Source organism: Hypanus sabinus, chromosome 10 (genome assembly GCF_030144855.1).
Source record: "Hypanus sabinus isolate sHypSab1 chromosome 10, sHypSab1.hap1, whole genome shotgun sequence".
Classification (NCBI taxonomy): Eukaryota; Metazoa; Chordata; class Chondrichthyes; order Myliobatiformes; family Dasyatidae; genus Hypanus; species Hypanus sabinus.
Genome location: NC_082715.1, coordinates 82,170,320 through 82,183,175, shown reverse-complemented (window position 1 = coordinate 82,183,175; position 12,856 = coordinate 82,170,320). Strand labels below are relative to the sequence as shown.

Sequence of the window (12,856 nt, the reverse complement as noted above, 5' to 3'; positions counted from 1 at the left end):
TTTGCTGGCAAAAACAGGCTTTGGAAGAAAAGCAAGAGGAATGTAATAAGAGGCTGCAGGAGATAGCTGATCTACTGACAGTGATGGAAAACAAAGTAATCATCTATGACAGTGGGAAATCTGTTTCCAGTGAAAATCTAACGGATTTACAAAAGCATCAGGCAGAGCACCAGGTTAGTGGTACACTTTGTTTTCTTACATTGGAGCAGAGGTTCCCAACCTGGGGTCCGTGCCATAAAAAGGTTTGAGAACCCCTGCATCAGAGAAGTTGGAAGTGCATTAAATGACATGGCTGCTTGTTTCAGTGTTGCAATTTCAGTCTCAGACCACAGATCAGGGTTGGCAGGACAAGGAACCATTGATTGGCCACAGTTATAGGCAGAACTTAAGATGCTCAGCCATTAGTGTTGTGTAAATTGAGGATCACTATTTATTGTATAGATTGGGTTACACTTGGAGTATTGCATTTCTGGTTATTAAACTGTAAAGATTTCATTGAGGCAGCCTAGAAGAGAAATAAGAGTTAATATCTAATGTTGGAAGGAAGTTCTTTGAGGTTAGGTTTGTCATTAAATGTTAGCTTTACTTGTTACATGTACATTGAAACATATAGTGGAATCACAGGTAAAGCCCTCCCCCAACTATTGAGTACATCTACATGAAACACTGTCGTAGGAAAGCAGCATCTGTCATCAGAGATCCTCACCACCCAGGCCACGCTCTCTTCTCGCTGCTGCCATCAGGTAGAAGGTAAAAGAGCCTCAGGACTTGCACCACCAGGTGCAAGAACAGTTACTACCCCACAACCATCAGGCTCTTGAACAAAAGGGATAACTACACTCAATTGCCCCAGCGTTAGAACGTTCCAACAACCAATTATCTTCTTTAAGGACTCTATCTGATTACCTCATGTTCTCACTATTTATTGCTCTTTATTTATATCTGCATTTGCTCAGTTTGTTGTTATCTGCACTCTGGTTGAACTTTCATTTATCCTGTTATAGTTACTATTCTATAGAATTGCTGAGTATGCCCACATGAAATGCATCTCAGGGTTGTATATGGTGACATATATGTACTTTGATGATAAAATTTACTTTGAACTTTGAAATGGTTCGTTTTGCATCAACGACCAACATCGTGCTAGGATCAGGAATGTCACCGTGCTTCTGGCTCCAACACAGCATGCCATCAACTTCCTAACCCATACACTTTGGAATGTGGGAGGAAACCCACGCAGACCCAGGGGGAACGTACAGACTTCTTACAGACTGCAATAGGAATTGAACGCCGATCTTTCCTCCAGTAGGCACTGTCAAGCATTATGCTAACCTCAATGCTACCACATTTACCATGTGTAAGTTATAGGCATCACCAGGCTTGACTGAAAGCTCTTGAATGGGTGGGGGTTATTATGAAGCAAAAGTACTTGTCACCCTGACAGTCAAAAAAGTTCACTTTTTACTTAAGTAGGGTCTAATCAATTCTGTTAAACTAGTCAGTGGAAGGTTTTCTCCTCTGGACAACCCTTTGTTTTACCTCTCAGCTACACATTATGGCCAGTCAACCTGCAGGAAATAGAGCACCCAGAGGAAGCCCACATGGTCAAAGGGATGATGTGCAAATTCCACACTGATCACACCTGAGAGGCACAACATCATTGTGCTGCCCAAGTCAAGATTCCCAGTAATAAAGGGGCTCTTCTTCAGAGCTGGAGAAACAACCTCTCAGAAGAGACTCAAAACCGAAGACACAAAAGATTCCTTGGCATCATTGGAAGGAGCTCTGAGGAGTTATTTCTATTTTGATAATTATTACCTTCAAACAATAAACTTCAGAAGACAGATTTTGTTGTTATTGACTTTTGGGTTTTCACTCCTTAGAGAACCAATGATCACCTTTTCATTGTTAATTCGAAAGTAGAATGTCAGCTATAAAACATTGAAGAATCCTTAACAGTGCAATCAGGAATATCTTCACCCCACAGTGTCTTCAGGCATCCATGGCCCAGGGAGGGAGCCTACCCCCAGAGCATGGAGAGGAGGGTGGCAGTCCATTTTAAAATAAAACTTTATTTTCACACTTAGTTGAAATGCCCATAAAACAGAAAAGAATTATGTAGAGATTTTGCCTACTAGAGTAATTGATTTTTTATTCAAAGTTCTACATATATTGACATAGTTATTCCACATGAGCTGACTTGTGTATTTTTCCTTGTTTTTCAGGCCTTACAAAAGGAAATCCAGGCTAATGCAGTCACTTTAACAAATGTGGTAAGTGCAACTGAACAATTTCTGGAGAAGAATGGAGACAAACTTCGATCAGAGGAGAGAGCGTCAATGGAAAATAAGCTTGCAGAAGCCAAACTGAAGCTCAGTGCATTGAGTGAGAAAGTAGACTCCAACATCAAGAATCTAGACAAAGCTGTAACAACTGCTCTCAAACAGGAAACGGAGAAGGTGTGGATTATATTTCTCTTTATCTTGGTTTTGATTATATCTGTCTCTTCATTGATCTCTGATCCATAGGATTGACTACTTTAGACCATATACTTACTGGCCACTTTATTAGGTACACCTATACAGCTGCTCATTAATGCAAGTATCCAATCAGCCAATCATGTGGCAGCAGCCCAATGCACAAAAGCATGCAGACATGGTCAAGAGGTTCAGTAGTCATTCAGACCAAACATCAGAATGGGGAAGAAAAGATCTAAGTGACTTTCACCATGGAATGACAGTCGGTGCCAGATGGGATGGATTGACTATTTCAGAAACTGCTGATCACCTGGGATTTTCATCCCCAACAGTCTCTAGAGTTTACAGAGAATGGTGTGAGATACAAAAAAAAAATCCAGTGAGTACATTTCTGTGGGAAAAAAAGAGCCTTGATAATGAGAGAGGTACAGAAGGTGCTTAATAAATTGGCCACTAAAGTTAGGGGGAAGAGATTCAGAGAGCATAGGAGGGAACCACCTACACCCAGGGAGTGGTAAGTATTTGGAATGCATTGCCTGAGAGAGTACTTGAAATTGAGTCATTGACATCACCGAAGTGCCGAGGGAGCACTTGTATTGCTAAGCATGAAGGCTACTGGACCAAGTGCCGGAAGGTGGGATTCATCTGGAATGATGCCCCCCGACCAGTACGGACAAGTTGAGTCAAATGGTCTGATCACGCTGTACAATTCTACGATTCTTATATTGTTCTGTTTAGAGATACAGCACAGTAACAAGCCCTTTTGGCAATAAGTCCAATTACACCCATGTGACCAATTAACCTATTAACCACATTTCTTTGGAATGGGGGAGGAAGCCGGAGATCCCGGAGGAAACCCACATGGTCATGAGGAGAATGTACAATCTCCTTACAGGCAGTGGCGGGAGTTGAACCTTGGTCGCTGAAGCTGAAATAGCGTTATGTTAACCGCTATGTTATCGTGTCATCCTGGCTCCTTGTAGGTGGTTTTGACAAAGTAGGTAGAGGATGGTGAGCTGGTTAGACACTAGAGGTTAGACATTTAAAACGTTTGGTTTTGTACTGATACTCCGAAGAGCTGTCATTCACTGAGCATTGTTCACAGGCCGCAGCAGTGAAGCAGTTGAAGGAAAATGACAGTAAAGTCCAAGCGCTCCTGGATTGGCTGTCCCGTATGGAACAGGAGCCAATGACTGAACAGGAGGGAAAAGAAACACTACAACAGAATGGCAACACAATTTCAGTGGATGGACTGACGGTGCTGGAGAATGAAGATACGGTCAATGGAAACCTACTTCGCGACCTAAGTGAGACTGTGGGAGATGAAGAGAAAGAACTAATAACTGATGGAGATTTGACCCAGCAATATGAAAAAGCCAAGGTAGGAACTTAGCTTTGACAGTAATTGCATGCAGTTAAATGGGTAATTATGGACGCGGTGTCACAAAGGGTCTTTTTCATGTTGGATGACTCTCTGAATTTAGAAGGTTCAAGATTGTTGATTGTCATTCTTCAGTACACAAGGGTAAAGGAGAGTAAAATGCTTGCTACTCTGGATCTGATGCAGCATATAAATATGAAAGATTAGCTTAAATACATAGTCTGACTGTATGCACAGAAAGTGACAGGAGTATCCGTACATAAGGGGACTCTGACAGGAAATGATCAAGTAGTGGTTGGTGGGTGGGTTAACGGGTGAAAGGCTTGATCAGCCTGACGTATTTGCAGAAGTAACTGTTGAAATGAATGTGAATGTGTGTGGATATTTAATGTGGACACCAGAAAAGTAAGGACATAAGAAAGATGTTAAGACATTGGAGCAGAATTAGGTGATTCGGCCCAGGAAGTCTGCTCTGCTATTCATTGTGGCTGATTTATTAACCCTCTCAACCCCATTCTTCTGACTTCTCCTATAACCTTTGACACCCATAGTAAATTAAGAACCTATCAACCTCCACTTTAAATCTACACAATAACTTAGCCTCCACCCCTGTGGTAATCAATTTCATAGATTCACCATAAGAAAGGTAAGTTGGTGTTTTTGAATGAGTTCTACCATTCAGTAAAATAAAGGCTGGGCTTTGTCAACTTTCTAGCCCCGTCCCTATCCCCAGCCCACTCAATTCATCTTTGAGGCAAAAACCTTAAGTACACTTAAGAACTGACCATCCAGGGAAGGCTTATAACCCTTCAAAGACATTTCCCCCAGGACTGAGCTGCTGACTGCTTATCCTAACACCACACCTAATAGACTATGTGGTTGGAGGAAAAGGCTTCTTGATTCTGTCAGTTCATTTTATGTCTCACTGGATCCCACTGCCCTCCCCCACACCCACCCCAACACTTTCCAATATATTCTTCTAAACCTCTGAGTATGGGACAGTCAGTCTCTCCTCAAAATACCGTAATTACAGGAAGCAATCCAGTGAATTCAGGAACAGGTATTACTCCTCAGTATCTGTTAGATAACTTCACTCTCCTCAACACTGAACTGATTCCACAACCTAAGGACTCTACAACTCATTTTCTCAATATTGTTTATTACTTACTTATTTATTGTTTTCAATATTTGCTTTTTTTGTAGTCACACTGTTTGATTTCTTTTGCGTGTTGGTTGATTGCCTGTCTTTGTCAATGTGTAATTTTTCATTGATTCTTTTCTATTTCTTTGTATCTACTGTGATACTGTGATACTGTGTATCTACTGCCCCCAAGGAAACGAATCTCAGGGTAGTATATCGTAACATATATGTACTTTGATAATGAAGTTACTTTGAAATTTGAATCTGCCTGCAGCACTCCCTGGCATGTCAATCTTTTTTTGGGCATTTGTACTAATTCTCTTTTATCTTTCAGCTAATGATTAAAGATTAGCTTTATTGTATGTCAAAACATTGATACTCTCAACAACAGGAAATGTCACCTAAAACTTTGCCAAACTTCAATAGATGCACAGTGGAGAATATCCTAACTTGTTACATCATGGCCTGACATGGAAACTCCAATGCCTGGGAATGGAAACGCCTACAAAAAGTGGTAGATATAGCCCAGTCCATCACAGGCAAAGCCCTCCCCACCATTGAGTACATTTACATGGAATGCAGCCACTATAAAGTAGCGTCCATTAACAAACACCCCCACCATCCACACCATGCTCTCTTCTCACTACTACCATTGGGCAGGGGGTACAGAAGCCTTAGGTCCCACACCACCAAAGTCAGAAACAAGTTATTACCCTTCAACCATCAGGCTCCTGAATCTGTGCTTCATTCTTACTCTGAATTAATTCTACGCCCTTTAGACTCCCTTTCAAGGACACTTTACAACATATATATTGAGTATAATTTTTATTTACACAGTTTGTCTTTTACACATTGGTTGTTTGTCATCCTTTCTTATGCATAAAATTTTATTGTATTTCTATTTTTCTTGTAAATGCCTGCAAGAAAATGAATCCCAAGGTAGTATATGGTGACTTATACACAATTTTGATAACAAATTTACTTTGAATTCTGAAATTTGCTTCTATCTTCTGATAGGAGATAAACCCAAGGCTTTGTATGGCTTCTTAAATGCAGGTTCAAGATGACCTAATACTAGATTAAATAGTGGAGTGAGGGGCTCTTTACTGTGTTGACAATGTTTGTCACTGAACAATAATCACTGATTGGTGATTGTGGAACCCTGCATCTACTGTGCAGGAATTGACTGCTACATTACACAGTAGTGACACTTCACTGTTCTAATTGGCAGGATAGCTTTTTTGGAATGAAAATGTACATTTTTTTTCAATGAAAAATTGAGCAGTTTAGATTTGCACTCAGTGGCTCCATTATTGGGCACAGGAGTGGAACTTGTTGCGGTCTCCTGGGGCTGTAGCCCATCCACGTTGAGGTTCAGCATGCCGTGCATTCGAGATGCTATTCAGCACACCACTGTTGTAACATGTGGTTATTTGAGTTACTGTCACCTTCCTGTTACTTAATAGACTATGTGGTTGGGAGGCCTGTCTGCCCACTCTCCTCTCACGTCTCTCATTAACAAGGTGTTTTCACCCATAATACTGACACTCACTAGATGCTATCTGTTTATCGCACTATTCACTAAACTTTAGAAACTGTGGTGAGTGAAAATCCCAGATTGGCTGTTTCTGAGGTGCTTAAACCGCCCAATCTGCCACCAACAATCACTCCACCAAGTTATATGGATCACATTTCTTCCTCATTCTGACGTTTGGTCTGAACAAGAACTGAACCTCTTGACTATGTCTGCATGCTCTTATGCATCGAGTTGCTGCCACGATTGCCTGATCAGATACTTGCATTAATGAGCAGGTGTACAGGTGTATCTGATAAAGTGGCCACTGAGTGTCGGTGCCAGGTGACTTTTGATTTTAGTGTTAATGCCCATTGGTTCACAAGGTGACTATACCATATACTGGTTTTGTTCCCAAAACAGGTTCGTCACCAGCAAGTTGCATCACAACAGCAGTCTTACATTATATCTACTCAAGCAGTCCGGGACTTCCTGGAGAAGCAAGGCCCAAGTATTCCGGCGGAAGAGCGGGAGAAGTTGGAGAAGGACTTGAATAAGTTGAAGGTTCAGTACGAGATGGCACTGGCCCAGTCAGAGAGCAGACTGAAACTGATACAGACTGTGCAGGACGAGTTGAGGACATTTTCCACGGATTACAGAGAATTTGAAAACTGGTTGCGTCAGTCGGAGCAACAACTGCAGGATCTCCAGTCTGGTGCCAAAGATGTGGACACTTTAACTAGCAAACTGAAAAGGCAAAAAAGCTTTTCTGAAGACGTTATCTCTCACAAGGGGGACTTGAGGTACATTACTATCTCAGGACAAAGAGTCCTTGATGCTGCCAAATCCTGCGGTAAACTGGGTCTGAATAAAGACGGCAAACCTCAAGTAGATACGTCTGCAACTTGTGCACAGGTGCAGAGCCAGCTGAACGAGGCAAATGACTGTTACAAGTCACTGCAATCTAAGGTAAGGGTTGCCTTTTGCTGGGACAAGAACAGCTGGTTTTATGGCTTCCTGGTTAATAAGCAGCCCTGTGGGCTTCTGGCTGTTGGAAATAACAAATGGGTGAAGGGACTGTAAGGATGGTGGAGGTCTTCCTTCTCCCCTTTTGTTGCGATGGTTTTGTACAAGATGCCATCCGGGGAAATGTGGGGAGAATAAATTCTGTTGGGTTAGATGTACGGTAGATCAGTAGATTTCATCCAGGTGCATTGGTTTGCAGCCACAATGATGGGTTAATTAGGCACTGCAAGTTGCCTCTAGTGTGTAAGGGCTAGAGTCTGGGACAAACTGATGGGAATGTGGGAGAATTTATTGCTTATATATTTTTACGTTTTTTCCTTTTTCTTTTTTGTATTTGCAGTCTGTTCTTTGTTGCATATGGATTGTCATCTTTGTTGTGGGTGGTTTTTCATTGATTTTATTGTTTACCTTTGTATTTATTGTGAGTGTCCGCCATCTCAGGGAAGTATAGTATATATGGTGACATATATGTATTTTGATAATAAATTTACTTTGAACTTTGAATAAAATGGGATTAGTGTAGGATTAGTAAAAGTAGGTGCTTGCTATTTGGCACAGACTAATGGTGTTGCGTGCCACTAGGGAAGAGGCTCTAAGGTAGTGGTCGCCAACCCGTCGATCGAGATCAACTGGTCGACCTTTGAAGCTTTCCCAGTAGATCCCGGGAAAAAAAAGGAAAACTCAAATACTGTTGAGAGATTGTTTCCAGGTTGTGGTGTTTTAGTTTCGTTCTTTTTGCCCAGTGCACGTGTGTGTAGCTCCCCCGCACTGCACACTGTACTTCGGTGGTCCCCGACCACCGGGCTGCGAGGAAACAATGTGAGTCAGCTGCACCTTTCCTCATTCGCTGTCAGCCCACTGTTGAACTTGAACCCACCCGAGGTCACCGGTCGCCTAAATGCAGTGACACCCTCGCGTGGCCGGCGGGAAATGCCGTCACTACTGGCCTGGAGCGCAGACGGATGGTTGCCACCTCTAAATCTGTTTAGCACACCGAATGTTCGTGGGGAAACCGGTGTTAAAATATTCACAGACGACTGGATCAGTGTTTGGTACGTGGCAGAGCAGCTACCCCGCTGTGATCTACTGAAGCAAACTTTTGTCGGCCGATAGATCCTACAAGGGTGGAGGGAGGTGGTTGTGTGCCTTGTCGCACTCCTCGCTTGGTCGCTCGCTCTCTCCGGACTGCGACCACCATGGCTCCGGCACGGGGACCTCCGGCCCTGACCTTGTCCTCTCACCCCGCCCACGACCAACCGCACCTGGCCGAGGCGTCTTGCGGCGGGCAGGCGGAGGCTGTCTGATGAGGCAATGAAGCCCTCAAAACTGCTTTGGCACCCTGAGTCCAAGCACCCTGCACTTAAAGACAGACCCACTGAGTTTTTTCAGCAGAAAAAACGTGAGCAAGCAGGACAGAAGCTAAGCGCCGTGAGCCGCTAAAACTACATTGTGGAATAGACTGGACATAAGGAACCTGCTTCGAGTATCGCTGTATTCCGGTTGTGATTAACTCCACACCCCCTTCCCACCCCCATTGGCCGGTCCGCAAGAATATTGTCAATATTAAACCAGTCTGCGGTGCAAAAAAGGGTGGGTACCCCTGGTGTTTATATGTTATTTCTGTTATTTCTACTTACGGGTTGTGGGGTTTTACTTCTGGTCTTTTCTGCCCTGGTGCGCATGTGTGTAACTAATCCATCTTGCCTTTCACTAAGGCCGAGGTAGGGGATCTTGGGCTTAAAAAGGTTGGTGACCACTAGTCTAGGGCGTGGAACCCAGTCTGCAGAAGATATGTCACCTCGAGTTGGTTGGGAATGAGATGGCGGATGCAGTTGTGGAAGAGAGAATTTGGGGAACTGGGGACTCCCCAGTGCTTGATGTATTTGTAGAGGAAGAGTTGCATGGTCAGAGTTGGGGGTAGTGGAATGTTTTGCAGTGCCAGTGATGAAGGTTCAATTCCCGCTGCTGTCTATAAGGAGTTTGTATGTTCTCCACATGACCACATGTGTTTCCTCTGGGTGCTTCAGTTTTCTCCTGCACTTCAGGGACATACGGGTTGAGGTTATTAAGTTGCGGGCATGCTTATGTTGGTGCCTGAAGCATGGTGAACCTTGTGGGCTGCCCCCAGCACATCCACGTACTGTGGTGGCGTTGATGGAAGTGGCACATTTCACTTTATGTTTTAATGTTTTGATGTACGTGTGATAAATAAAGCTAACCTTTTAATCTATAAAAATCTCTGAAGACCAAAGCACTGAATTGAATGGGTGTAGCTGAGGAATAAGCAGGATCTTGGATAGGACGTGGTCATTGAAAATTAATGGTGACCAAGGACACAGACAAGGTTTTCCAGTGGAGCGAATGTGCTGAGCTGCTAGCTGGAGACTGTATTATAACAGAAAGATTATTGAGCTGTGAGTCTAGTTGGGGTCAGCTGAAATGCTCAAACATTGCAAGCAAATGGTCAGCTGTTACAAGCAGACAAAACCAGTTCAGCCTGATGGTTTGGTATGACCAGTGAGGGGGATGTCCAAAGAGGTAGATGCTTATAAAAGGGAGAAGGAAGGATTGTTGGGTGGGGTTTGAAGGTGGCAGAGCAAACAATTGTTGAGTTGGAGTGCAACCTTGTAAGGCCAGTCTACAGTCATAAATGTAAAGGAAGGGATCGATGAAGATAGTGGCATTAGTGGTGACAAAGACCACAGAGGGCCAAGGAGGGATAATTAATTTTTGGTTGCCTAGTGTGACAGCATGGTAAATGTGTGTATACCTTATAGTTTCAAAGATGAATAGAGTGAGAAATTGCAGATGGGCTACACTCTGGCATTCATGTTAGTTGGATTGTCTGGTCTATTTTGTGCTAGTACATTTGTGGTGGTATAAGAGACTGGAGTAGAAAGTGCAGAAACACAGTTGTGAGGACGTGGAATTCATCTCCAGAGGGCTTGCAGCGTAAGAACAAAATGCCAGCTTTGAAGATCAGGTTGAAATGGTGGATGAAGGAAGTCTTTGCTAGGGCTGTGGAAAAGAGTGGGTAAATTTGAAACATAGAAAACAGAACTGTACAGCACAGTACAGGTCGTTTAACCCACAATATGTCGACCTTTCAATATCCTCCAAGATCAATATGATTTGAGCAAGCTGCCGGTGTGTGAAGTTGAACCTGTTGCTATGTTATCTGGTGGCACCTTTTAATGCTTCTGGAGATTGATAAACTGATGTTTATTGAGATTAATTTTGATTTCCTTCACATCCACCCCCCAACAAGTTATGAAATTATTTAAGTTTACACCAATCCAGGGGCTATTCCCTGGTTCTCCAGTTCTCCTCCAACACTAGTTGTGTATTATGTACTCTGTTCCATTGTTGCGTCGTTTACGTCATTCATTTGATTTTCATAAAATGTAGGGCATACTTCTTCATCAAAATCTTCATGCATTAGTCCAAGCTGAGGCTTTATAAGGAATTGGTCAGATCACAATCGGAGTATTGTGAGCAGCTTTGGACCTGTAATCTAAGAAAGAATGTGCTGGAACTGGAGATGGTCCACAGGAGGTTCATGAGAATATTTCCGGAAATGAAAGGGTATGAGAAGCGTTTGAAGACTCTGGGCCAGTACTCGCTGGAGTTTAGAAGAATGAGGGGGGATCTCGTTGAAACCTTTCAATAATTGGAAGGCCTAAATAGAGCGGACATGATAAGGATGTTTCTGATACGGGGGAGGTTGAGAACCAGAGGGCACAGCCTCAGAATAGAAGGATATCTCTTTTGGACAGTGATGAGGAGGAATTTCTTTAGATAGAGGGTAGTGAATCTGTGGAATTCATTGCCACAGATGGCTGTGGAGGCCAAGTCATTGGGTATGATTAAAGCAGACGTTGATAGATTGTTGATTCGTAATGGTTTTAAAAGTTGAGGAAAGAAGGCAGGAGAATGGGGTTGAGAGGGATAATTAAATCAGCCATGATGGAATGGCAGAGCAGACTTGATGGGCTGAATGACTCAATTCTGCTCCTAGGAGGGGTGATTGATAAATTTGTAGCCTAAGGTAGATGGAGTCAATTTTAGAAAACCGAGCACATTTACATTTCAACATAGTCCCCTCCTACATTTACACACTTAGTCCAGCGGTCGTGGAGCATACGGATTTTGGACCTCCAGAAAGTGTCCACAGCAGGGGTGATTGATAAGTTTGTGGCCTAAGGTGGAAGGAGATAAGTTATTAACTTCAAACTTTCTGCATAATCACTCAGAGTTGACCTGCACATGCATGTAACGAGAGCTGTATAACTCATCTCCATCTATCTTAGGCCACGAACTTATCAATCACCCCTGCTGTGGACACTTCCTGGAGGTCCAAGATCCCTGTGCTCCACAACCGCTGGACTAAGTGTGTAAATGTAGGAGGGGACTATGTTGAAAAATAAATGTGCTAGGTTTTCTAAAATTGACTCCTTCTACCTTAGGTCACGAACATATCAATCACCCCTCGTATGTCGAATGGTCTTAGAGTAGCAGTATATTCGTTTCCACAAAATGCTTGTGTTTGGCTCATCTGATTTATGTGATTAACTTTCTCTCCTTACAATAGTTCAATCAGTTAGGTAAAAACCTCAAGGATGTGGTGGAGAAGTATGAGCGTTATCAGGAAGTGTCATCCGATCTCCTACCCTGGCTTCAAGCTACTGAGGACACCACAAGAACTCAGCTGATGGAGGCCATTGCTGCAGACCCCAAAAACCTTCAGAAGCAGCTGGAGCAAGCCAAGGTTGCAATTCTTTCCATTTTCCAATAAGTCGCTCATGTCTTCCTTTCTCTTGCTTCTCACTGTATGAAGTCTTTTGCTTTTATTTCCTGTGAGCAGGCTCTGCACGCTCAGATATCCGGACATCAGCACGTTGTTGAGAAGCTTAGAAAAGCCGTGGATGCACTTCTGGACACAGATGGTGATCTCTTACTGAATCGCAAAGAAATCCAAGATAACCGGGGTACGTTGGCCACTTCAAATCTATTTGCTTTAGAGTCTACAACAAAGAAATGGGCCTTTTGGCCTCGTGATTCTGTGCCAGTGTTTGTGGAGTCATAGGGAGATGCAGTGTGTGCACAAACCCTTCAGCCCACTGCTGTCCATGATCGTCCATTTACACTCATCCTACATTAATCTTAATCCATGTGCACAAACCCTTCAGCCCACTGCTGTCCATGATAGCCCATTTACACTCATCCTACATTAATCCTATTCTCTTCAATTTCAATCAACAGCCCAGATTTTCCTACACTAAGGGCAATTTTCAATGGCCAATTAACATACGAACCTA

At 43.1% G+C, this 12,856-nt stretch overlaps 1 protein-coding gene across 11 annotated transcripts in view; it reads left to right on the top strand.

The window, feature by feature from the left end:
- Window positions 1-12,856, top strand: part of LOC132400831 (dystonin-like) — a 363,464-nt gene that overhangs the window by 132,574 nt on the left and 218,034 nt on the right. For all 11 annotated transcript variants that reach the window (XM_059982254.1, XM_059982250.1, XM_059982247.1 and 8 more), the window contains 6 exons: window positions 18-173; window positions 2,226-2,459; window positions 3,583-3,858; window positions 6,936-7,481; window positions 12,130-12,306; window positions 12,403-12,526. In XM_059982254.1, the coding sequence (XP_059838237.1) occupies window positions 18-173; window positions 2,226-2,459; window positions 3,583-3,858; window positions 6,936-7,481; window positions 12,130-12,306; window positions 12,403-12,526 (1,513 nt within the window). The remainder of the gene's footprint in view (window positions 1-17; window positions 174-2,225; window positions 2,460-3,582; window positions 3,859-6,935; window positions 7,482-12,129; window positions 12,307-12,402; window positions 12,527-12,856) is intronic.